The sequence below is a fragment of the Chlorocebus sabaeus genome, chromosome 12 (genome assembly GCF_047675955.1).
Source record: "Chlorocebus sabaeus isolate Y175 chromosome 12, mChlSab1.0.hap1, whole genome shotgun sequence".
Taxonomy (NCBI): Eukaryota; Metazoa; Chordata; class Mammalia; order Primates; family Cercopithecidae; genus Chlorocebus; species Chlorocebus sabaeus.
In genome coordinates, this window is record NC_132915.1 from 66,202,301 (window position 1) to 66,228,498 (window position 26,198).

The 26,198-nt window shown below is 47.3% G+C and overlaps 1 protein-coding gene across 1 annotated transcript; it reads left to right on the top strand.

Moving 5' to 3' along the window:
• Nucleotides 1–1,233: 1,233 nt before the first annotated feature.
• On the top strand, nucleotides 1,234–19,995 carry POLR1E (RNA polymerase I subunit E). Its single transcript, XM_007968704.3, has 12 exons — nucleotides 1,234–1,427; nucleotides 1,998–2,101; nucleotides 3,201–3,277; nucleotides 5,306–5,391; nucleotides 8,961–9,019; nucleotides 9,862–10,006; nucleotides 11,478–11,585; nucleotides 12,279–12,375; nucleotides 14,477–14,610; nucleotides 17,171–17,252; nucleotides 18,019–18,150; nucleotides 19,346–19,995. The coding sequence occupies exons 1-12, from the start codon at nucleotides 1,352–1,354 to the stop codon at nucleotides 19,503–19,505; spliced, it is 1,260 nt and encodes a 419-aa protein (XP_007966895.3). The 5' UTR covers nucleotides 1,234–1,351; the 3' UTR covers nucleotides 19,506–19,995.
• The last annotated feature ends 6,203 nt before the right edge of the window (nucleotides 19,996–26,198 follow it).

Below are 26,198 nucleotides of genomic sequence, written 5' to 3' on the forward strand. Positions count from 1 at the left end.
TTTTGGTCGCCCAGGCTACAGCGCAGTGGCACCATCACAGCTCACTGCAGCCTTTGCCTCCTAGGTTCAAGCAATCCTCCCACCTCAGCCTCCTGAGTAGCTGGGACGACAGGCGTGTGCCACCACACGTGACTAATCATTTTTTGTAGAGACAGGGTCTTGTTATGTTGCCCAGCCTGGTCTCAAATTCCTAGAATCAAGGGATAGAACTGCCTCTGCCTCTGCGCCTGGCAATTTGCTGATGGCTGTGTTGTTATTTAGGGAATGTCCTTGTCTGTAGGAAATACTATAGTCTTCAGGGGTGAAAGGGTATCAGGTTGACAGCTTACTCTAAATGGTTCAGGGCAAAAAAAGTTCTTGCAGTGTTTCTTTAAGTTTGAGACTGGGTAATTAGAAAAGAGTGACAAGTTGCAGGCTTTAGGATTATTCCTAGGATTCTGGGTGTTGGAGGCGGGTGTGAGGATGTGTGGAAGGAAAAGAGTCTTGAAAGAAGGTGATTTGGAAGACAGAGGGGAGTCAACCTGAGTTCTTACCCTTCAATAGCACGCATCTTTGGGCAAAGGGGGCCTCGGCCAGGGTCCATGCTTAAAGGTCCTGCTTTTGCCTTTTTTCTGCTCTGAAAACTCCCCGTGCAGAAGAATGGTTGAATCCGCAGTGAAAAAGGGACATGTCCATCAGCTCGGACTCCCTCTTCTATTTCAGTCCAGAATCTCCTGCCCAAAGGCTCTGGGGTTGGTTGGGCTTCTGTTCCATCACCTCAGGGTTGATCAGGCCACATGTGTGCACGCCACAGCGCATTGCCGGGAGCTGTTTGTCGGACTGTGGACAAAGCTTGTACGTAGAACTGGATGTCCACGTGGGTGGGTGGGAGGCCCTAGAGAGGGGCGGCTTTTGGCCAGCGGCCACATTTAGTTGGGGCTCAAGGAGTTCCTGTTAGAGAATTCTAAATTTGAACTTGGTCTTTCAGGTCTTGGAAAGACGTGTTTGTCACGGTAGGAGAGAGACGACGCTCTCTCCAGACTGTGCTGAGCCGGAAGAAGGCTGACAGCAAGCTTAGGCTGAAGCCGTAGGACGCCTCAGGCTCTGGACCTACAAAACCCAGAGTGCAGGCGAGCGCTGAGCTAATCACGTGCCGCGCCTCGGCCAGTCGCGCGAGTGTGTGGCACCTTGTGGGCGGAGACCACGCCTCTCCGCGCGGGGGGCGGGGACACGCGGCTCGCGCACTGTGGGCGGTGCCCGGCGGGGCCACGCCTTTTCCGGCCCGCCGCGCGGCTTAGGGTCCCGCGTGTTTAAAAGCGGGTTTGTGGCTACTGCTGTCTTAACTGCTGTGCTTGGCGGACAGACAGGCGAGATGGCGGCGGAGGTGTTGCCGAGTGCGAGGTGGCAGTATTGTGGGGCGCCCGACGGGAGCCAGAGAGCTGTACTGGGTAAAGACTGCAGAGCTGGAGCAGTGCTCCTCTAACCCTCCCCCCTTCCGTCTCGGTATCTCAGCTGTCCCCTCGCACTCCGTTAGGCTTCTCCCCAGCGGGGCCAGGACGCCTGTAGTCTCCACCACTCTCCTGGGCTCGGTCGGGGCTGCCCTGTCCGTCTTTCTGTCACTACCGCCCAGCCGGATTGGGACATCCCACTCACCCGCTCGCCAGGGCTGTGTCCAGGACCCTGCTGTCCCCTCACCCACCAGGTCTCCCACCTCCCCCGTTTCCCTCTCTTGACTGGGCAGGGGTTCCTTCTGTCACTTTAGGTGTGGACCAGGCCTCTGCTGTCAGCCTCCTTCCGCGAGACATTCCCCCCTGTCACAGCCCCTCCCCAGGGTTCTCCCACCTCCCTAACCCCTCTTGTCAGCTGGCCCCGGATCTCCTCTAGTTCCCTTTGGGTCAGGACCCCAGCTTCCTTGCCATCCCCATTCTGACACTCACTCCCTCCCAGTGACAGTCTAGTCCCACCGTACATTGTGTGGCCTTCTGCTCTCACCTGATTCTTGGGCTGCACTCTTACAGTCCAGTTCTCCAACGGGAAGCTACAGAGTCCGGGCAACATGCGCTTTACCTTGTATGAGAACAAAGATTCCACCAACCCCAGGAAGAGGAATCAACGGATCCTGGTAAGTGAAGCAGTTGCCAGCTGTCTCCACTCTGCAGGGCTCAGAAGGCGCCTGGGAGTGGGTGGTGTGGGAGGGAGTGAGGGGAGAAACAGGAGAGTAGTAGCAAATGGACTTTTGAAGAACTCTGATGCCCAGCAACTTGGGATGTGGGGACAGGCTCCATCTTTCATTCATTTATTCTTTCAACAAGCATTTATGGAACCTCCTCTGTATCCCTGTGCTGCAAGCTTCTAGGAAAACAGCCAAATCAGGCCTAGCCCCACTCGGAGTTCATACTCTAGAACAGGGTTTCTCAACCTCAGGACTATTGACTTTTGGGGCCAATAATTCTTTACTGTGGGGGCAGCATCCCTAGTCTCTACTCACTAGATGCCAGTAGCACCAGAGTGGATTTCCCTGGATTGAGAACCTCTGCTCTAGAGAGATGAGAACTGGCTGTGAGGGACACTTTTACACAAAGCTCTGAGGCCACGTGCGGAAGAGTACAGGGCAGAGTGAGCTCAGTGGGAGGAGAGGTCTCTGCCAGAATGCCTTCCTTGGGGAGGTCATGTTGGAGCTGAGCCTTGAAGGCTGGAACGAGGGTTTGGCAGTCAAGGTTTGGTGTTCTAAGTGAAAAGGATAGCGAGGACAAATGCAGAGAAGCAGGAAAGCTTGCTTATGATTGGGGAGTCAATCAGCCATGGTCCTGAGAGTATACAAAGAACAGTCATGGGAGAGATGGGCAAAGAAGATGAAAAAGGGCTTGGACTTTGGGCCAAAGAGAGATTGCTTACAGAATCATTTTGTTGCATGCCTATAAGTGCTAGAAGCCCAGGGCCTCTCTCTCAAGTCTTGTGATAGAATTCCCCCAAGAGCTTTTCATACCATTTAGAAGCTAGCACCATCTGAGGCTTCTCTTCCAAAAGTTGTCTTGCTTCCCCCGCAGGGACACCCCATATTCCCTTAGAGAGAGTGGAGCTGGATCATCTGCCAGAGATGAACTAGTTCTAATCCATTGTGAGTCTGGATTCAAAAGCCTCAGCAAACGTAGAAAAGAGAGATGATGCTTAATACCTTTCAACATTGGTTGTAAATGGAGTTTCTCCTCTCTGCATTTTAGGCAGCTGAAACAGATAGACTTTCCTATGTGGGAAACAATTTTGGTACTGGAGCCCTCAAATGCAACACTTTGTGCAGGTAATGGCAGGGGAAGGGACAGCGGGAAGGGTGATGGGGTTGGGAGTGGTGGCAGCACTGGCACTGCTGTTTCCTGTCTGTTTTAAGGGCAGCAGGAGCCATCTAGAGAGGTTTACTAGGTGATTCCTGTGTTCCTATTAGACATAGAGCCCTTCCCCGCGCCTGTAGACATTGCTGGAAAGGAAAGATAACTTGAATTTCCTAAAAACCTCATTTGTAAGGGCCGGGCGCGGTGGCTCAAGCCTGTAATCCCAGCACTTTGGGAGGCCGAGATGGGTGAATCACGAGGTCAGGAGATCGAGACCATCCTGGCTAACACGGTGAAACCCCATCTCTACTAAAAATACAAAAAAATTAGCCGGGCGTGGTGGCGGGCGCCTGTAGTCCCAGCTACTCGGGAGGCTGAGGCAGGAGAATGGCGTGAACCCAGGAGGCGGAGCTTGCAGTGAGCCGAGATAGTGCCACTGCACTCCAGCCTGGGCGACAGAGCAAGACTCCGCCTCAAAAAAAAAAAAAAAAAAAAAAAAAACCTCATTTGTAACCTTGTTTGTTTATAGCTGTCTTATTCCAAAAGGCAGCGCTCTCCATTAATTTGGAATGTGTGACTAATAGGTCAAAGCTTGCGTGAAGTTTACCTGGGAACTAACGACAGGTAAAGAACTTGGTAGTGTTGAAGGCTCTGGGCTGGGAAAGAGAAGCCTGGGATTCCCATCCCTCTGTGCTGCTGTTTGACTGAGTGGCTGGGTAACTCTGCCCATCACTGACCCCTAGTCTCCTCCTCTGTACAATGAAGATGGTCCAGCCTCAACTATATCACTCTCGGGGGCTGGCGTGATGCAGACAGGGCCCTGTGATGGTACCCAACAATGAACTACAAACCAGGCCCTTTCTGAGCCTTACTGGACCATACTCCAGTAGAGGTCAGATTGCTGTATAGGTGCTGAGAACTACTAACCCTGCACTCTGCCCTCTCAACGATGCCCTAGTTCCAACTGGTCTCCTTCCCGTTTACTTGATTTTGCCTCCATAAAACTGTTGTGCCATAAATTCTAGTGTAATTCTAGATTCCTACACCCCAAAAGAGTTTTCCATTACAGTACAGCAGCGAGCCCGAATGTGGTCAACTACCAGAATCACCTGGTAGCTTTTTTCTTTGTTTTCCAGAACCACCTCATATCCTCCCATCCCATCCTATCCTTTCCTTTTCCCTCTCTATGCAGAGAATTGCTGTGGGGTAGGGGTAGAGGGAGATTATTGTTACCTATGAGTAGGTGATGCATTTCTCAGGTGTGTGGGCAGAGAGAAGGTTGAGAACTTTTATTTTATTTTATTTTATTTATTTATTTTTTATTTTTTTGAGATGGAGTCTCGCTCTGTCGCCCAGGCTGGAGTGCAGTGGCTGGATCTCAGCTCACTGCAAGCTCCGCCTCCCGGGTTTACGCCATTCTCCTGCCTCAGCCTCCCAAGTAGCTGGGACTATAGGCGCCCGCCACCTCGCCCGGCTAGTTTTTTGTATTTTTTAGTAGAGACGGGATTTCACCATGTTAGCCAGGATGGTCTCGATCTCCTGACCTCATGATCCGCCCATCTCGGCCTCCCAAAGTGCTGGGATTACAGGCTTGAGCCACGGCGCCTGGCAAGGTTGAGAACTTTTAAACAGGAAAAAGGGCCAGGTGCAGTAGCTCACACCTGTAATCCCAGCACTTTGGGAGGCTGATAGGGGCAGGTCACCTGAGGTCAGGAGTTAGACCAGCCTGGCCAACATGGTGAAACCCCATCTCTATTAAAAATACAAAAATTAGCCAGGCATGGTGGCATGCACCTGTAATCCCGGCTACCCGGCAGGCTGAGACAGGAGAATTGCTTGAACCTGGGAGGTGTTGTGAGGTTGCTGTGAGCCAAGATCACTCCACTCCAACCTGGGCAACAGCAAGACTCTGTCTCAAAAAAAAAAAAAAAAAAAGGAAGCTCTACAAATAATACTTTTGAATAATCTGTTATTACTTGTATTATTCCTTCTTTATTCAGGCATTTTGTGGGAATTTTGAACAAGACCTCTGGCCAAATGGAAGTATACGATGCTGAATTATTCAACATGCAGCCACTGTTTTCAGGTAGGTCCCAGTCATGAAAGCTGTCAGAAACAATGCATAGTTTGGGTTTGCTGGATGAGTTGGCTTGAGTTTTAGATTTACAAAACACATTTTGTAGTTACTTTTATTTATTCTGTTTTTTCTGCTTTGTCTGTGTTGAGAAAATGGTTTTATATATGTATACTTTTTTTTTTTTTTGAGATGGAGTCCCACTCTGTCACCCAGGCTGGAGTGCAGTGGTGCAATTTTGGCTCACTGCAACCTCCACCTCCTGGATTCAAGCAGTTCTTCTGCCTCAGCCTCCTGAGTAGCTGAGATCACAGGCGCACATCACCACACCTGGCTAATTTTTGTATTTTTAGTAGAGACGGGGTTTCACCATGTTGGCCAGGCTGGTCTCAAACTCTTGACCTCAGGTGATCCATCAGCCTTGGCCTCCCAAAGTGCTGGGATTACAGGCGTGAGCCACTGCGCCCAGCCTAGAGTTTTTATTCAGCACACACTTATTGATAACCTAATGTACCAGGCACCAAACTGGGGCTGTGGATGTGGCAGTAAGCAAGACAGACACAGATCCTGTCCCCATAGTGTTTAGAGACTTGAGATCAGAGGTTCATAAAAGCAAGCTGAGCAGTGATCAGAGCAGATTATTAGAGGACATGTCTGATATAAAATCTTTTCCATCAAAGAACTGCCTTAATTCTTTTTATTTTTTATTTTTGTAAATTATTTTATTTCTTCCTTGATGATTTTGAGGGTCTGTCTTCAAACCAGTACAAATATTTCATACATAATACCTGGCTATTTTCTAAACAATCGAATTTGTTGCACAATAAGCTACCTCACATCTTTCAGCAAGAGGTACATTAAATTTGAATAGTAAAGACATTATATAATGAACTAGGACATAATTAAAATTTGCTTTAAATATTTGGGGGAGAGGACACTACACTTCTGCTCAATAAAGAGAAACATTTTTATAGTCCAGAGGTCTTTTATTTTTTAAACACCTATTATGCCATGAATTCATAGGGGATAGGTTCCAGCAGCTCAGGCTCCTTCCCATTGGTTCTCACAAAGTGTGCTTCTCTGGGTGGAGCAGGCTGGTGCTTCAGTTGAACCCAGGTACCTTTCTCTTTGGGTTCTTTCTTTTTCTAATCATCTTTCTTCACGTGTTTCAGGAAGCTTTCTCAGCTCTTAGAGTGCTTAATGTGCTGCACATTAATTCTCTTGGCGAGAATCTTGCCCTTAACTTGTTTGTTTACAACAATGCCAGCAGTGTGCTGGGGAACATTGTAGACTCTTCCAGTTTCGCCATGGTCACACTTGTGGGGCATTCCTTTTTGAACAGTACCCATTCCCTTGACATCTACAATATCACCTTTCTTATAGATTCACATATACGTGGCCAAAGGAACAACTCCATGTTTTCTAAAAGGCCTAGAGAACATATATCAGGTTCCTCTCCTCTTTCCCTTTCTGTTCGTCATTTTGATGAATTACTGCAAGATGGTGGTTCTGGCTGAAAGGGATCTTTCTTAATTCTTAACCGTTATAGTTGGGGTAAAGAGGTTTTAGAATTTCTGGTAGACAAAGGAAATTGCTTATTAAGTTGTATAGTAACTTTCATGTTGAGGACAAGTCTCTGCACTAATTTGGGGAAGATCTATTTTTTTCCCCTAATCCAGAGGAAGAATTTACATTGCTTCTCTGCTTTGTCATCTTCAAATGCTCAGGGCTAGAGTGAGATCTTCCAAGGGGCTTCTGTTCAAGGGGCTTCTGTTCCTTAAATCTCAGAACTTGAATCTTAGTGATGCCCTTAAATACTGAGAACCATGGCAGGATAGGGTAGTAGACAAGAAAGAATCACTGGGAGCATTGTGAATCTGCCTGATACTTCAGGGGCATTAATTCCAGCTTTATTCCCTCAAAGCAGTTCTTCCATCCCTTTTGAGAATCTGATAAGGACCTGGACCTACTTCTGAGAAACATATATAATACACAAATATATATATGGGATTTTTTTTTAATATGGAATTTCATATATAATTTTTTTTTTTTGAGACCCAGTCTCACTTTGTCACCCAGGCTGGAGTGCAGTGGTGCAATCTGGGCTCATGGAAGACTCTGCCTCCTGGGTTCAAGTGATTATCCTGCCTCAGCCTCTTGAGTAGCTGGGGTTACAGGTGTGTGCTACCACACTTGGCTAATTTTTGTATTTTTAGTACAGATGGGGTTTCACCACATTGGCCAGGCTGGTCTCGAACTCCTGGCCTCAAGTGATTCACCCACCTTGGCCTCCCAAAGTGCTGGGATTACAGGTGTGAGCCACCGTGCCCGGCCAAATTTTACACATAATTTTTTCTTTTTTTTTTTTGAGACGGAGTCTCGCTCTGTCGCCCAGGCTGGAGTGCAGTGGCCGGATCTCAGCTCACTGCAAGCTCCGCCTCCCGGGTTTACGCCATTCTCCTGCCTCAGCCTCCCAAGTAGCTGGGACTACAGGCGCCCACCCCCTCGCCCGGCTAGTTTTTTGTATTTTTTAGTAGAGATGGGGTTTCACCATGTTAGCCAGGATGGTCTCGATCTCCTGACCTCGTGATCCGCCCGTCTCGGCCTCCCAAAGTGCTGGGATTGCAGGCTTGAGCTACTGCGCCTGGCCCTACATGTAATTTTAAAGGACTCTTGAGTCCTGACACCCATCTGTGAATTTCCTAGGTGTCCCCCTGCTTTGCAAACATATAACTATATTTAAGTCATCCTCCAACTGTTCTTGTAAAATCCAAGGAGGCAAGGAAAATTGTAATTTAACATGTTGATTAAACACATTTTTGTTTTTATATGTAAGAAATTAGTAAATATGAGTTTATTCTAGCTAGCACACACACAGAGATAAGATTTAAGTCCTTACTGTATGCTAGTCACTGTTCCAAGCACTTTCCTTGCACACACCGACTTTCTGGAGTAAGTACTGTTGTTCTTTTTTTTTTCTTTTTTACCAATGATGAAACTGGCACAGAGGTTAGATGACCTTATCAGGGGTGATGTCTGAGATAACAGGCAAGGCCACTCCAGAGCTTGTGCTGTTGTCAGGCATGGCAGAGCTTGTACTCCAGAGCTTGTGCTGTTGTCTAGTAAGTTATACTGCCCCTTATTTGAGTACTTTGTAGATGATGAGAGAGCATCGTATAAGTAACACATACCTCATGTTTATGCTTGCTTTTAGTTCTTTCACCAAGAAAGAAAAATTATTTCCTAGAAAGAGCCAAGGATTTGTTTTCTAATCCTGTCTCTACCTGGTGAACTGACCTGGGGCAAGTCGTTTCATCTGTGGGCCTTCTGTTTTTTAATTTCTAAAATGAAGGGGTTGGGCCAGATGACCCCTTGATTTGGCTCTCTAATTTATTCTCCAAGTTTTTTAACTGTGTACTAAAGCTACATATTAAGTATTCACAGTGTACACTCATGTTAGGCTCAGGGAAGTCCTATAGTAAAGAAATCTATTATTCTTAGAGAGACAAATGAATATTTATTACTATTTGTAGGCCTCCCAATTGACTTTTCTTTCTCTCTGTTTTTGTGTGTTTTGATAGATGTATCAGTTGAGAGTGAACTGGCACTAGACAGTCAGACCAAAACTTACAGAGAAAAGGTGAGTGTGATAGAATTAAGATGTGGGACCTTAAGCAAGTTCCTTCCACACCTTGGGTTTCTCCATCAGTGAAATGAGCTTGTTGAACACAAGGGTCTCCCTGGCTGCTCCCAACTCGTTCAGTCTGTTTCTCTGGACAGTTAGTTTGTGCCTGCAGAAGCCTCCTTGGTGCCACAGAGCACAATCCTGCTGCCATCTCGGGCAGCTGAACACAGCTCTGTGCCAATGTTTGGAGTCGGTTCTCTGGGCTGATACAAGTGTAGCATAATGCTTGTTTTTAGGATTTAGTCCAAGTTTTAGAATATATTGGTTGTAGCCTGAAAATATTCATGTTAAAACAAAGTAAACTTGAGGATTTTCAATGTAGAAGGTCCCTACAAAGGTCATCTCACCCCAAGATGGCAAATTGATTGAGTCTCTGGTGCTATGTGGAGCACTGTATTGAGAAGGGATGTGAGGCTACCTTTTGGCTCAGGGGAAAGAGTCAGTGATCTATTAGCCCTGTCTGTTATGGGTATAGGATGGGAGAATGGTAAATCTATTATCCCTGTCTGTTATGGGTATAGAATGGGAGAATGGTAAGCTGTGTGCTACAGATTTCCCAGCCCTAATCCTAGTCAAGTCTTTTTATCTTACTGATGGAGATGCTACTGATTGGCCAATCTGTTAATATCATTTGGTGCTTACAGCAGTCCTGTGAGGTAAATAGGTGCGATTCAGTCTTATTCACAGGTGAGGTAGTGATAGCTCTGGGATGCTGAGAGTGTCCCCATAGTGACACAGCTAGGAGGGGTAGCGCCTACCTGCCCTGTTCCCAGTAACCAGGTTTATCTCTTACACAGATGGATTCTTGTATTGAAGCCTTTGGTACCACCAAACAGAAGCGAGCTCTGAATGCCAGGAGAATGAACAGAGTTGGCAATGAATCTTTGAATCAGGCGGTGGCTAAAGCTGCAGAGACTATCATTGACACGAAGGGTGTGACTGGTAAGAAGTTGGAACTTGGGGTAAGAGTCTGCCCATAATGACAGCTTTCTCTTCTCTTGAGATCTTTTACCTATCCACAGATGGAATGCTGGGATCTAGTGCTGGATTCCTTTCTGCCTCTTGCTGAAGGCCTTCTCAGGGACAGGCTCTGAAAGTAGTAAGAAACATCCGACATGGCCTTGTCTTCTAGTGATCTCACAGTCAAGTACAGGGACAGACATGGAATGGATGCGTGCCTGCCGAGGTCATGGCGCTGGGGTTACAGCCTACAGGGCACAGAGGAGGGAGAAGGCCTCAGATCTCTCCTTGTGAGTTGCAGGGAAGCTTTGGTCAAAAAGGCTGATGTGTTGATGGAAGTGAGCCTCCAGAGGTGGCATTTCACTTTGAGATCAGTGGCTCTCTTTCCGGTATTCAGCCCCTGGAGTATTTAATTGTATTATTTAAAAATGTATTTATTGTTCAAATACATCATAAGAACATAAAAGCAAGTTTGTATAAGAACAGCTTTTCTTTTTACCAGTTTTGGAGATGAGGTCTTGCTGTGTTGCCCAGGCTGATCTTGAACTCTTGGCTTCAAGCAGCCCTGCCTCCTCAGCCTCTCAGGTAGCTAGGATTATAGGCACACACCACTGTGCCCTGGGCAGAGCAGTTTTTCTATTAAGAATGGAATTCTAGTAATTTTTGGAAAATCTTTCCATATCCTATGATTATATAGATTTCAACACTTTCACAAATTTATTTATTTATTTATTGGAGAAGGGGTCTTGCTCTATCACCCAGACTGGAGTGCAGTGGTGCAGACATGGCTCACTGCAGCCATAACCTCCTGGGCTCAAGTGATCCTCCTACTTCAGCCTCCCAAGTGGCTGGGACCACCCATGTGTGCCACCACACTCAGCTAATTTTTTTAGTTAGTTTTTTGGAGAGACTGGGATCTTGCCATGTTGCCTGGGCTGGTCTTAAACTCTTGGGCTCAAGCCATCCTCCCACCTTCACCTCCCAAAACGTTGGGGTTACAAGTGTGAGCCACCACACCTGGCCTCATAGTTATTCTTGTAGGACAGTTACAGTGTTATATTCTGAAAGTTTTGTTCCACCTACAATGTGTGGCAAATTTTTCTCGAAGTTAAGCCATTAAAGGCTATTTTGGACGTCCCTCACTTTTAGTTTCTCTCATTTTGTATTATAAATGTTTCTGTATTAGCACAGCTGTCTGTCCCAACTCTATTTTAAGTTACCTGAGGGGAATCTTGCTACCTCCACCTTCTCCAGTGCCTAGCTCGTGTTTGTTCATGAGTGAACATGGCAGTCCTGAAGCAGTCAGCCTGATGGAGAGGCCAAGTCACTTTGGCAGAAGCATTCAGACTTGGGGTTTCTGGACCATTGGTGGTCTCAAGTGTACAGACTGAAAAGAATGTTGGGGAACTGAAAACAAAGAGGGTGATACGTGGATTGTTTCTTTATTGAAAAGCTCTGGTCAGTGATGCTATCTACAATGACTTGCAAGATGACTCCCTCTACCTTCCTCCCTGCTATGATGATGCAACCAAGCCTGAAGACGTGTATAAATTTGAAGATCGTATCCTTGCAGTAGAAAAGCTGCCTTATTTCACAAGTGGAGATGTTTGCATGTGAGTGCACAGTCAGGTCTTCTGAAGGTGTCTGTGTTCTGTGACATTCACAAGAGCTCCATCCAAACCTTTGCAGTTGCTCAGTGCTCTTGCCAGGAGGTTAACTTGGCTTCCTCACTAGCTGAGGGACCAGCCCCTGGGATTCAAATCCATTCCTCAGCAAAATGCCAGATGCCCACAGCTCAGACCTTTGGGGTCACTCTCCATGGATAGTCAAAATAAGACTTTTGAACCAGCCAAATGCCCCAAATGCCCACAGCTCAGACCTTTGGGGTCACTCTCCATGGATAGTCAAAATAAGACTTTTGAACCAGTCAAATGCCCAAAGTCTAGGGCAGACCACTTTAGTAAAAGGAAGGGTTGGAGCTTAGAATGTCACCACTCAATGGGTCCGGTTAGAAGGAAAATGCCTGCAGTGGCTTTGTAATGAGAAAAGGCAGAAAAGCCTGGGCAGGGAATGGGCTTTGGGCTGGGAGTCTGAGAACTGAGTCACCAGGCTCTGCCCCTGTGTGATCTGCCTTGTGTGATCTTCGGCTCTCTGAGCCTCAGTTTACCTGTCTGTGACATGACGCTGCTATGAGATGATCTAGCTAGTTGGATGTTTCTATTTTGGTTGGATTATATTCTTGACCTGTAACTAGTTCTTTCCCCTGCTGAGTATGAAGCTCTTCAGAGCCCGTCTGAAGCTTTCAGGAACGTCACATCAGAAGAAATACTGAAGATGATTGAGGAGAACAGGTACCCTGACTTAAGCAGATGGGGATTCTGGGGAGTGCTGTTGGGACACAACAGTAGTCAGACACTGTGCAGGTCCTTTGGGTGTCAGTCAGTGAGGAGGTATGTCTGTTCAGCATTTGAACATTAGTGAGTCAGTGTTTTCTTGAATGTTTGGGCTTCCAGGAGCTGTGGGTCACATTCAGGGGAGATGGTTGGTCTCTGAGTGCATGGGACCTGCGACAGGGCAAAGGGTGGCGAGGCCTTCTACTCCGGGGCTGGGAACCAGAGCTGGCCTGTGTCACCCAGTGTCATGCTGATGCTGATTGTCACTGACAGGGCCCAAATGCTGGCCTGGGAATGGGTGCTGTCCAAAGTGATGGTTTCTCTGTGATGATATGGTAGACGAGCTTTTCTAACATTCAATTTATGTATTTAAAACATTGTATATTTTAAACAATTCAGAGATTATTTCCTTCTCCCTCCCCTTTCCCATTAAAACAGCTTCTTTTAGGATGATGGTGAGATTTTTTTTTGCTTTTGAGTTTTTTCTTTTAATAACTTGATTTTGATGAAGAGTTGTCAATCTGAGGTTTGTTCCTCCAATTTTTGTTTTTAAATTTTGCTTGTCATTGAAATCCAGCGCCTTTCCAGTGCCTTGGAATTACTATTATTACTACTTTTTTTTTTTCTCTTCTCTTCAAAGATTTATTTCCAAAAAAAGAGCTCATTACTAGTTCATAGTTGTCTTAATGTGATTGTGACTCGGGCCGGTGCAGCAACGAACTCTGAACGGGGAGTCTGAAAACTGAGTCCCCGAGCTCTGTCCTAATCTTCCCTTCTTGAAACCTCAGTTTTTCTGTCTGTAAAATGAGGCAGCTATGAGATGATCTTGAAGAGCCTTTTTATCTCTGTGAGTCCAGGGTCTTGCTAGCAGAACAGTGCCTGAAAATAATAGTGAGCATTGACTGAGCCTTAACATTTTTGCCAAGCACTGTTCTAAGAGCTTTACTGGCATCATCTCTTAATCTAGAAAAAATCCTTAGGAGAAGAGTACCTGTACTATCATTGGCCCCAATTCATAGATGGAGAAACTAGGGTACCAGATGTCAAGAAACTTGCCTGGCTGGGCGTAGTGGCTCATGCCTGTAATCCCAGCACTTTGGAAGACCGAGGCAGGCGGATCACCTGAGGTCGGGAGTTCAAGACCAACCTGACCAATGTGGAGAAACCCCATCTCTACTAAAAATACAAAATTAGCCGGGCGTGGTGGCACATGCCTGTAATCCTAGCTACTCGGGAGGCTGAGGCAGGAGAATCGCTTGAACCCAGGAAATGGAGGTTACAGTGAGCCAAGATCATGCCATTGCATTCCAGCCTGGGTAACAGAGTGAGACTTAGTCTCAAAAAAAAAAAAAAAAAAAAAAGGAAACTTGCCTAAGACATTAAATGGCAGAGAAAGGATTGAAACCCAAGCAGGCTGACTACAGAGTGTATGCTCCTGACTATAAAAACAGGTCAGCAAACTACGGCCCACATGCCAAGTCTGGCCTGCTGCCTGTGAGTAAGTAAAGTATAAATAAAGTTTTATTGGATCACAGCCCTGTTCATTTACTTAAGTAATATCTGTGGCTGCTTTTGCACTACAATGGCAGAGTCAGGTAGTTGCAACAGAGGTTGTATGGCCTCCAAAGCCTAAAATATTTACTGTCTAGCCCTTTATTGATCCCTGCACTAAACCGTGTTCCTCCTGTTACAAGGAGTGTTGAGTGTACTGGCCTTCATCAGCTGCTTTTGTTCATTTGTTTTTTTTTGTTTCTGAGATAGGGTCTCGCTCTGTCACCTAGGCTGGAGTACAGTGGCGCAGACAGCTCACTGGAGCCTTGACCTCCTGGGCTCAGGTGATCCTCCTGCCTCAGGCTCCCGAGTAGCTGGGACCACAGGAGTGTGCCACCATGCTGGTTAAGTTTTTGTAGAGATGGGGTCTTGCCTTGTTGCCCAGGCTTTCATTAGCTGTTGAGTGTGTCAGGGGTGAGAGGCGCCTGCTGCTCTTGTGAGAGGGAAATAGTCCTGACAGAGCCCATCTTACCCTGACACAGGCCTCTCTTTCTTTTCCTTGTTTTAGCCATTGCACCGTTGTCATAGAAGCGTTGAAGTCTTTGCCATCAGACGTGGAGAGCCGAGACCGCCAGGCCCGATGCATATGGTTTCTGGATACCCTCATCAAATTTCGAGCTCAGAGGGTAGTTAAGCGGAAAAGTAAGTCTATGGTAAACATTTAATTCTAATTGTTTCCAGTCTGTTATTTGTCTATAATTCTTAGATCAGTTCTAATGAGAGAAGAAAATCAATGTGTCTGTCCAAGTCTTTATTGTCAACTGTGAGATTCCTGCTGGTGCTGCTGACATGTCGAGGGGACTTGCCAGGCCCCTTTTTCTCTCTGGATCTCCCATTTTCTCATCTGAAAATCGGGGCCACGTTGGATTATATGAGAGTTCAGGGTCCTTCCAGAGCTAACATTTGCTACTTCTATTCTGCATTAGGCAAAGTAGAATATCCAGGTCAAATAAAATGAAAATTTTAAGGGACTGTTAGAACAAACGTCAGCCGTGTGTGTGTGTGTGTGTGTGTGTGTGTGTGTGGAGAGAGCGCTTATGAGTTACACATATGTATCTTGAAAGCTTGTGGCAGGTTTCTGTTGTGTCAGCTTATTTCTAACAGGAGAGCGTCAATCTGATGGTAACCCAGTGTCACCTGTAGCCAGGACGCTTTGTGGGTCACACCCTCATACCTACCCAGAGTTAGAAACGCAGGAGGAGATGTCTGTGGTTTTAGGCACAAGGCGTATTTAGTTGTTGTTACTGTGATTGGACATCCAATAGTCTATACTCCTGTTTTTCAGTGTAGTCATGTGTTGCTTAATGATGGGAATATGTTCTGAGAAATGTATCCTTAGGCAATTTTGTCATTGTACAAACATCACAGAGTATATTTGCATAAACCTAGATGGTAGAGCCTACTACACACCTAGGCTATATGCTATAAGCTGCTGTTCCTAGGCTGCAAACCTATACAGCATGTTACTATGCTGAATATTATAGGCAATTGTAACACAATGGCATTTGTGTATCTAAATGTATCTAAACAGAAAAGGAATAGTAAAACTGTGATATTATAATCTTATGGGACCGGCTGGGCTTGGTGGCTCATGCCTGTATGTCAGCACTTTGAGAGGCCAAGGTGAGAGGATCACTTCAGGGCAGGAGTTTGAGACCAGCCTGGGCAACATACCAAGACACTGTCTCTACAAAAAAATAAAAATATTAGCTGGGGTGGTGCACGCCTGTACTCCCAGCTATTTGGGAGGCTGAGGCAGGAGGAGTGTTTGAGCCTAGGAGTTCAAGGTTACAGTGAGCTCTGAATGCACCACTGCCTCAGTGACAGCAAGACCCTGTGTCAAACAAAATCTTACAGGACCATTGTCACATATGTGGCCTGTCATTGACCAAAAGAACGTAATGTGGGACATGACTGTATTTGCTTAGTCATGCTTTTTTTTTTTTTTGAGACAGGATCTCGCTCTGTCACCCAGGCTGGGGTGCAGTCCCATGATCTTGACTCAGTACAACCTCCATCTCCTGGGTTCAAGCAGTTCTGCCTCAGCCTCCTGAGTAGCTGGGATTACAGGCGGGCATCACCATGCCCAGCTAATTTTTGTGTTTTTAGTAGAGACGGGGTTTTTCCATATTGGCCAGGCTGGTCTTGAACTCCTGACCTCAGGTGATCCACCCTCCTTGGGCTCCCACAGTGCTGGCTGGGATTACAGGTGTGAGCTACCGCACTCAGCTTGTATTTGCTTAGTTCTTTTTTTTTTTTGATGGAGTCTCGCTCTGTCACCCAGGCTGGAGTGCAGTGGCTCAATCTTGGCTCCCTGCATCCTCCACCTCCTGGGTTCAAAGGATTCTCCTGCCTCAGCCTCCCAAGTAGCTGGGGTTATAGGTGCCCGCCACCACACCTGGCTAATTTTTGTGTTTTTAGTAGAGACGGGGTTTCACCATGTTGGTCAGGCTGGTTTTGAACTCCTAACCTCATGATCTGCCCGCCTTGGCCTCCCAAAGTGCTGGGATTACAAGTGTGAGCCACCATGCCCAGCCAGTTTTTGTTTTGTTTTGTTTTGTTTTGTTTTGTTTTGTTTTGAGATGGAGTCTCACTCTATCGCCCAGGCTAGAGTGCAGTGGCGCAATCTCGTCTCACTGCAACCTCTGCCTCCTGGGTTCAAGCTGTTGTTCTGCCTCAGCCTCCCGAGTAGCTGGGATTACACCATACTCAGCTAATTTTTGTATTTTTAGTGGAGGTGGGGTTTCACTGTGTTGGCCAGGCTGGTCTTGAACTCCTGACCTCAGGTGTTCTGCCTGCCTCGGTCTCCCAAAGTGTTGGGATTACAGGTGTGAGCCACTGCTTCTGGCCACTTAGTTCTTATTTTCACATTCCAATTCCAGCTTTTCCCGTCTCTCCCTGAGCTTTCAGCACAATTTTTGTTTTCTAAGGTCATGTTAAATCTGCGTCCTTAGGCCTCCGGCTGTGTTTTCTTGTCACTGCCCCATCACCAGCATCTCTTGTGCAGGGCAAGCTGCAGGCTGAAGCACACCAAGCATGTTTTCATTTCGATGTGGCCGTTCTGCTTTGTGGGCCCTGCTTCTCTTACCACCTGGTTCTGGTCATTACAGTGGCCCAGCTCCTGGCTTTTCTCTCAACTCATGGTGGAGGTGTGGCCTGAGGGTTTTGAGAGAAAATGATCAAACTCAACTTTGTGTTGTAGGTGCCCTGGGACCTGGAGTTCCCCACATCATCAACACCAAACTGCTGAAGCACTTTACCTGCTTGACGTACAACAATGGCAGGTCAGGGGGTGGTTTCTGGGATTTTTCCTGTGCAGGAGAAAGTAGGTGAGGGTTGGGAGTGAGCAGCAGGGGCTTGGACTCAATTCCATGTCCACAGAGATGCAGTGCTGAAGAGACTGCTGCCATTTGGAAGGCTCCTGGGGCCCCAGTAAGTTTAGCAAACGCTAAATATGGCATACTCTGTCCTTTTTGGAAAAGTATTACTTTTGGGGAATCTTAGAAGCTCTGGGAAGTCCTCCAATAAAGACTTGTTTTACTTCACATACTTTTGAAGAGCCCTTCCTGATGTCCCACAGAGCTGGTGTTCTGCGGAAAGGCAGTGTTGCAGAAAAGGGCAGCCCAACTCGGGGACTCAGGAAAGACCCGCAAGCGTTGCCCCGGGCTTCCTTCCTGCCATTTGCCTGGAGTGTGTTTTCTGCTCTAGAGTGTGCTTGGAAGAATCAGCACAGCTGATTTCGGGATGATTGTTTTCCCAGCAGCCCTGCTGAGCAGCCCGGGACAGACTCAGCGCTAGCGGTGTCCAGGGAGAGTGTAGGCCCAGCCTTCTCTGTCTGCCTCAGAGGGAAACATGGACTGGCACACTGCTCCACTGTGCGTGAGGCCCAGGAACCTTGGAAGGGCAAAGAAGTCACCCACATTCCTTTTCCTTTCCTGAAGTTGGGAAGACATTCAGTGCATATGAGAATAGGGTTGGATGTTCTTATTTTGCTTTTGGAGAAATTGAGAGTTTAATTTTGTTTCTCCTTTATTGCCACTGATTTTCTAGATTACGGAACTTAATTTCGGATTCTATGAAGGCGAAGATTACTGCATATGTGATCGTACTTGCCTTGCACATACACGACTTCCAAATTGACCTGACAATGTTACAGGGGGACTTGAAGCTCAGTGAGAAAAGGTGAGCACAACAGAATAAAGAGCTCCCTGCAGGGTGCCTTGATGTCTTATTTCTGGTACCACTGGAAAGCATGAGGCACCACCAAGGGAACTGAGGATGTTTAAATGTGGGAACAACTTGGAACTAGAGGACTATTTTCGGTGAATGAATCATTGACTGAATGAGTAACTAGACATTACTGAGTGCCTTCTCTGTGCTAGGCACGGTCTTAAATTATGTCATTATCTCACTGATTTCCCTAGAAAACAATTGAAGAATCAGGCTCAGAAAAGTACATGACTTTCTCAAGGTTACACAACCAAGAGGGGAGTAGTTGGCCTTGAGACCTGAGCCTTTCCATAACATTCTGTTCCTGAATAACCAGGCAGCCTCCATTCTCTGAATTGCTGTCACAGGGGAGCGGGATTCTGTATGGGTCTGAGGGGTGCAGCCCAGGGTGGAAGTTGTAGGACAACCCAATTTGAGCTTAGTAAGAAGAGCTTCCTCACAATCAGATGGAAGGGTTTGCCAGGGGAGGTGTTCAAGGCCAGGTGGAACCTCCGTTTGGCAGGGATGTCATGGTTGCACTTCTCTGACCAGACTGGGAGAGCTGGTGGTGGAGGTGACCTTTTCGGCTCCGGCTAGCCTTGTAGAGGAGATTCAGACAGTAGGGGCAGAGCTGCCCAGGAACCGTGGGGTCAGCTGATCTTTGTCAGTGATTTAGGAGCATCTGACATCCGGGAACCCAGAGGGTGTCTAGGGGAGCCTGTGAACACACCTCTGTCTGGACTCTGTAGCAGTCCATGGAGGGACTGTTCTGAGGGCTGTCCACAAACTGTACCCACAGGCAGTGAGGCTGAAAAAAGAGAACAGGTACTTGGAACCTGTCAGATTCTACCAAGTGCTCAATCCTGGTTGCTAAAAGTTTGGTTATGGGAGGTAAAAAAAACTTGCTCACAGGGCTCTGGATACCCTGGTTTTTCATCACCCATATGGATCTTTTTGAAGGGCAGCACATTATAATGAAATTGGCTGATGGTTCCCAGTGGGTGAGGGGACCTTGCCTGCCTCTCTGCCAGGGGCTTTGTGCCTGCTGGCAACCTTTGGGATTCTGTCTTTATGGTCTGGAGCATGAATGTGTGCTACCTTTTGCCAAAGCCCCCTGAACAGTCACATTGAGGGGTCTCTCCAGTTGTTCTGTTTGTGTCTTCCTTAGGATGATGGAGATAGCCAAAGCCATGAGGCTGAAGATCTCCAAAAGAAGGGTGTCTGTGGCCGCCGGCAGTGAAGAAGATCACAAACTGGGCACCCTGTCCCTCCCATTGCCTCCAGCCCAGACCTCAGACCGCCTGGCAAAGCGGAGGAAGATTACCTAGATGCATACTTTCCAGACAGGGCATTTTGGCTGCATCATAGCCACTGGCTGGTCCTATTCATTTCCATTTTTATGTTTTAAAAAGGAAAGGTCCAGGGATGGTGGCTCACACCTGAAATCCCAGCACTTTGGGAGGCTGAGGCGGGAAGATCACTTGAGCTGAGGAGTTTGAAACCAGTCTGGGCAACATAGGGAGACCCCATCCGTGGGGGGTGGGGGGGGAATGTCAGGCCTGGTGGTATGTGCCTGTAATTCCAGCTACTCGGGAGGCTGAGGCAGGATGATTACTTGAGCTTGGGAAATCAAGGTTGCAGTGAGCTATGATTACGTGGCCACACTCCAGCCTGGGTCACAGAGTGAGACCTTGTCTCAAAAAAGTAAAATAAGGAAAAAAGAAGCCTTGCTTTGGCACAGGTATGAAGCCAGAAGCGAGCATCTCAATTGTGCTTGTCTTATGCAGAAATATAAAGTGATGGCCAGGTTGGACTTCATCTCTCTCCTTTGGCATTACTGCTGTGGTTATAAATGGCAGATGTTTCTCATGTTGGTTCACCTGTGTGGGGAGTTGGGAGGGTGGGGCCGGGGAAAAGATCTCACCAGGCTGAGTCAAACCTAATGGATGAAGGTTTCCAAAGAGAAATGTGAAGTGGCGTTCGTAGGTCTAGAAGGGTCAGTGGATCATGTGGTAAGGAAGGAGGATCTGGCTCAGCACGCCTGGGAAATGACACTTCAGGCTTTATCAGAAGGTAACTGGGTCACCAGTGTGATGGGGAGCTGCCACAGGCCAGTAGGATACAGCCTGTTGTAATGGGGTGGAGCCAAGTCAGAGGAAGTGGTGACCCAACTTCTCTGCCTGGCTGAGGCCACATAGAAGGCAGGGGTCAACTCTGAAGGCCACGCTTTGAAGAGAATGAATCAATCAGTGTTAAGTTCAGAAAATCAATTGCTCTCAGTATCTTAAGAAGAAAGGATTTTAATGTACGGATAAGGTGCTGTAGAATCGTGAGAAGGGCCAGAAGACTGGGAATCAGAAGGTTGCCGTCGGGACTGCTGAATTCAAGAACACACTGCTGGGGCTGCCTTCGGGGACTCAGAAGCCACTTCTGCCCCATAACTGCTCCTGGAATTCATGAAGCTGAAGATTCAACACTGGGCTGCTGATTTCAGCTGCCCATTGCTTTCTTCTTTTTCTTTTTATGTTTTTGAAACAGAGTCTCGCTCTGGAGCCCAGGCTAGAGTGCAGTGGCACGATCTCACTCACTGCTACCTCTGCCCCCCTGGGTCCCAGTTCAAGCAATTCTACCTCAGCCTCCCGAGTAGCTGGGATTACAGGCATGTGCCACCATGCCCAGCTAAATTTTTTGTATTTTTAATAGAGATGGGGTTTCACCATGTTGGCCAGGCTGGTCTTGAACTCCTGACCTCGTGATCCACCCGCCTTGGCCTCCCAACATGCTGCGATTACAGGCCTGAGCCACCGCGCCCAGCCTACCTATGCTTTCAAAGGTCCTGTATTTCTACCACCTTGTCACCAGAGACAGCCAAAAGGTCAAGCAGCTGGCCTCCACCTTGCTTCCTTCTGGTGTGCATATATAGGAGCCTGATTTGCATGTAGAGTCCTAGCAGCAAGGGAGTCTTTGAAATAGGTTTCAGCTCGCCAGCCTCTAGTTACAGGAGGCATTCTGGAAGGACATGAATGGGTTATAACTGCCAACCAATTGTATGTGCCACTGAGGAGATAGAGAAGCTGTGTCCACAGGGGTGCTATAAGGACAGGAGTGTGACACAGGAAGGCTTAGGTACGTGGCCTGGGCCCAGTCTCAGATCTCCAGGGTCCTGCTTCAAGTGGGAGCAGTTGAGATCTGTGATACTCAGCGCCTGGGAGGCCGGGTCAGTGAAGGAAGGGAGATGGAGCTCAGCTCCTCTGAGAGGAGAAGTTTACACAGCACCTGGGGCCCTCCATTTGGGAGTCACGGTGGAAAGGAGTCTTGGCTGAGTTTTGGGGCAGGTGCACCTTTTTTTTCTTTGTGCTCTGGGATGCCCTCAGAGTTGTGCTCTGCTTTGTCCCCATCCACCTCTGGCCCTGGGTAGGAGGCACTTGGAGCATACTTTGTCTTCCTCCAGCAGAGGTGTGGGCAGGGAATCTACTTGCCTCTTGTTTTTCTTTAAGCCGTTGTGAAAATCAAGTACATGACTCTTCCTTGGAAAAAATAATCTCAGAAAAGGACTTCTGATACATCCTCAGGTTGTGATTCATTTTAAAATTCAGATGGGTTTGACACTTTGAGGCTGAATTTCTGGAAATGACTGGACAGGGCATGTGACTGGGACCCTCTGAACAGCCTCTGACCTAGTGGAGAAGCAGGTGGTAATGACTGGTGGTATGGACAGGGAAAGAGTCGGCGGGCAAATACTTGTCATGTTTGTCAACAGGCGTACCTTGCTAAATGTCGGGGACACATTCCCAGGGCTAAAAAGCAAATTTCTGTATATTAGGACATTGTGAATCCTTAGGAAAGGCTCAGAAGAGGGCTCCACCTAGCACAATACCTGACATAAAAGTGGTCAGTGTCTGCAGAATGAGTCAGACTTTCCTTGGCAGGGTTATTAGGTAGTAAACACTTGCAGAATAATGGAATTGTACTAGGGTTTCTTCTGGCTGTAGAAACCCATTTGTTTACTACTAGCTTCCCAGAAGATACCTTGATCTCACCAAGCTATTTGCCAGAATGTCTCCTGATGGCCTCCTTGAAGAAAGGGGGACTGTGAGCCAGATGCTGGTGCCCTGAAGATTTGTAATTTGTGGGATAGTCTTAACTTGCAGGGTTCGATTAACAGAATGAAGTCTGTTCCTTGGAAGGAAGTCTCTGCCTGCTGCCCTCACCTGTTGGACACTGTTAATTGGGATGGGGTCAAAGAAGGCATAGTTACCACATTTGCAGGAGACCCTAACCTGGAAATAGTGAATTACATAACATTCTTTCAAGTGTCTTCTCTTTTCAGAAGGTATTTTGGTACAGTTTCACACAGAGAAAACTTGCAAGAACTCTTGTATATCCTTTACCCAGATTCTACAACTATTAATACTTTGTCCCATTTACTATTTACTTTAGACATTTTGAGATTTCTCTTTGAACCATTTGAGGAAAACATCCTGCCCTTTTACCCATAAATACTTCTCAGTGTATACATCCTGAGAATCAGGACTTTCTCTTCCATAACCATGGTCTACCAGATTTAAGGAGTAAGACACTAACACAATACTATGACTTAGCCCACAGTTCATGTTCAGATTTCACCAATCACCATGCCTCTTTGGTCTTGCTCAGTCTGAAACAGTTCAGATTTGTATTGGATTTTCTCGGCTTTGACATTTTGGAGAGTGAGGTGTTATTCTGTAGGGTGTCTGTCAGTTGACATTTGGGACTTCCCTGTGATTGGATCAGGATTTCCATTTTTGGCAGGAACAGCACAGAAGTGATGCTTCACCCAAGTGCATCACATTAGGGGCCCAGGATGTGGGGCTGTGCTGTCCTTGCTGCTGTTAACTTGTATTAGTTAAGGTTGTGTTTTCCCCTTTGTGAAGTTACTGTTTTTCCTTTTAGTTCATAAGTAATTTGTGGAGGGATACTTTGAAACTAAGTATCCCGTTCCTCATCAAACTTTCACCTACTAGTTTCAGCCTCAATGGATGATTCTTGCTGAATCCATTCCCAAGATGGTTGCAAAATGGTGATTTTGTAAATTATCATTTCTTCTAATTATTGGCATGCTCTTATAAGGCGGAGCTTGTTTCTCACCCTTAGAAGTTTTGTGTTCATTTAGTTATCGGCATAGACTCAAGAGTCTTGTGTTCTGTGTGGAGTCTGTTACTGTGATTCCTTGTGATGCCCGGATTGTACGTATTTGGCCAATCTTGAGTTCCTTCAGGAAACCTCTTGGATCCCATCAGTTTAAGGGTGCTTCCTTTCTGACATAAGATATTCCAGGCCTACCTTGTACTTTCCCTGCTGCAGCCCTGGAGTCAGTCTTTTGTTTTGATTTTGGTTTTGATTTTTAGAGACAGGGTCTTGCTCTGTCAGTCAGGCTGGAGAGCAGTGGTGCAGTCAGCTCACTGCACTCCTGGGCTCAAGCCATCCTCCTGCCTCAGCCTCCTGAGTAGTTAGGACTATAGGCATGTACTGCCATGCCCAGCTTTGAATCAGTCTTTTATCCAAGGAGCTCTGGCCTTTTAGTAGAGAGTAGCAGATGACATGAATGATGGGCCCAAAGCAGGAAGTGAAATGCAATCCTGACTGCCAGACAGATGGGATCTTCAGCTGCACTCAGGCAACAACTGGGCTCAGAGTAGAGGTGACAGCTCTGCGATGGGTAGCTCAGGCTGCACCAGGAGGCCATGCTAGCTTTGACTTCATTTTAAAAGCACACTCACCACAGCTCATAGGCTCAGGAGCTCCATGAAGGGCACCCTGCAGAGGTCTGGAGGGTAGTGAGAAGGTCCCAATGGGGTGAGCATGCCTGTGTCAGGAGGCTGATCAGGGTAGGAATAAGCCCAGCATGCCCCACGTGAGCCCACCATGAGGAAGCATTTGGAGAGAACTTTCTCTGTGTTGTTGGAAGGGAGATTGAAGAAGGGGGGCCCAGGGGTACTGTTGACAGTATAGGCTCGTGCTGTTCCAAGGCCCAACTCTGGCTCTTGCCTGGTCTGGCCATACCACGTCCACCATGTGCTGTACTTAGGACCTCCTTTGGACACCACGGCAGTGGCCTCACCAAGACCTGGAGGCCTAGATGATGAAATCATACTGGTGTTTGCTGTGCTTGTACATTCCCATCAGCAGACATCAATGTTGGGGCCTGACTGACCAACAGGTAAGTCCAGGGAGGACACAGTATAAGCTGCTACCATAGACTGAAAGCAAATGATTCCAAGGAAACACAGTACCTTAGAGAATTCTCTTTAGATCCATGAGTGCTGCCCATGGAGCTGGGCCATTCCTCCTAAGACGCAGGACAGGACTCCTCAATTTTGCTGCTTTGGGCTTTCCAAGACCTACCCAGGCCATTGGAATGAGTCTCGAGAAATGACCAGGGTGGTGAAGAGACACCCTGCAAACTGGCACATACGAGAGGAACCCAGGAGGGCAGCAGACCCCAGGGGGATGAGGGTGCTGCCTGCAAATATCTGAAGAGTTGTCACAGAACAGAGTGAAGGGATGTCCTTTGGGGGCCCCAGGAGGTAGAGATTCTAGGAATGAGGTTGGGTTTGTTTCCTCATTTGTCTGCTTGTCTGTCCACCCATCCATCCAACACTTGGTGAGCTTTGTGCTGGGCATAGAGAATCAACAGTGAAGAAGATGGGCAAAATCCCTGCCCTCAACCAACAGACGGAAAATATAGAGGATTCTGTGCCATCTGCAGGTGGTGTGTGGCTGAGTGGGCACAGGAGCATGGAGAAGGAGCACTTAACTGATACTTGCAGAGACCGGGGAAGGTGTTCCACAGAAGTAGTGACTAAGAGCTTCTGAAGGAGGGGTAGAATTTAGCCAGGGAGAGAGACTTTGGCTCAAGTAAAAAGTTAGATGGGCTGGCTTTTCTTGGGCAGGTCTGACCTGTTGTGCAAAGCACTCTCTCCCCAATTCTTCCCCAAATGCACAAGAGCCAAGGTGGGTGGTGCTCTTCCCACTTCTGCCTCCAAATGACCTGGAGGGAAATTGTGTCCCAGCTGTTCCCTTCCTTGCCACCTATGCCCCAGGTGATAGCCCTCCCCACACCTCTCCCTTACAAGCTCTTAACATCTGATAGGGAACTTGCCCCTACCAGGTCTCAGGAGCATCAGCACTCCCAGCCTCCAAAATGGGGACAATGACCTCACCAAGTCAATGTTTAATATATTATTGACAGAACTTAAGATGATTGTAGGTGGCTCAGGGATGTAGCAAAGTACTCGTGTTCTGCTGGTTAGGCTAAGTTGCAGTGACAAATGACCCTCAAATGTCTGGTTTCAACAGAAGTTCATTTGCACATGTCTGTCAGCCAGCAGGCAACTGGGGCCCTGCTCTGGGTTAGCTTCACCCTGGGACTCAGGCTGCCATGTCTGACACATGGCGGTCTAATGGCAGAGGGACATGCAATCAGGGCAAGTTCTGATGGCCCTTAAACTTCTGCCTGGAAGTGACCATTAACCACTTCTGCCCATATTCACTGGGCAAATCAGGTTACATGGCAACATGATAGGGCATGTTACTCTCCCTGAGGGGCAGCAAATATTAGTAACTACCAAAACAAGTGAATATTTTCATTTTAATAGTTTAATGTATATTTATAATAATATAAAAAGTCTTTTCAGTGTGTGAAAAAAAGACATGTTGTAGGATGGGATCCTGGAATGGAAAAAGGACATTAGGTAACAAACTAAAGAAATCTGAGGCCAGGCACAGTGGCTCATGCTTGTAATCCCAGCACTTCGGGGCATTAAGGCAGGCGGATCACTTGAGCCCAGGAATTTGAGACCGGGCTGGGCAACATGGCAAAACCCCATCTCTACAAAAAAATACAAAAATTAGCCAGGTGTGGTGGCGCATGCCTGTAGTCCCAGCTACTCAGGAGGCTGAGGTGGAAGGATCACCTGAGTGAGCCTGGGGAGGTCAAGGCTGCGATGAACCATAATCACGCCACTGCACTCCAGCCTGGG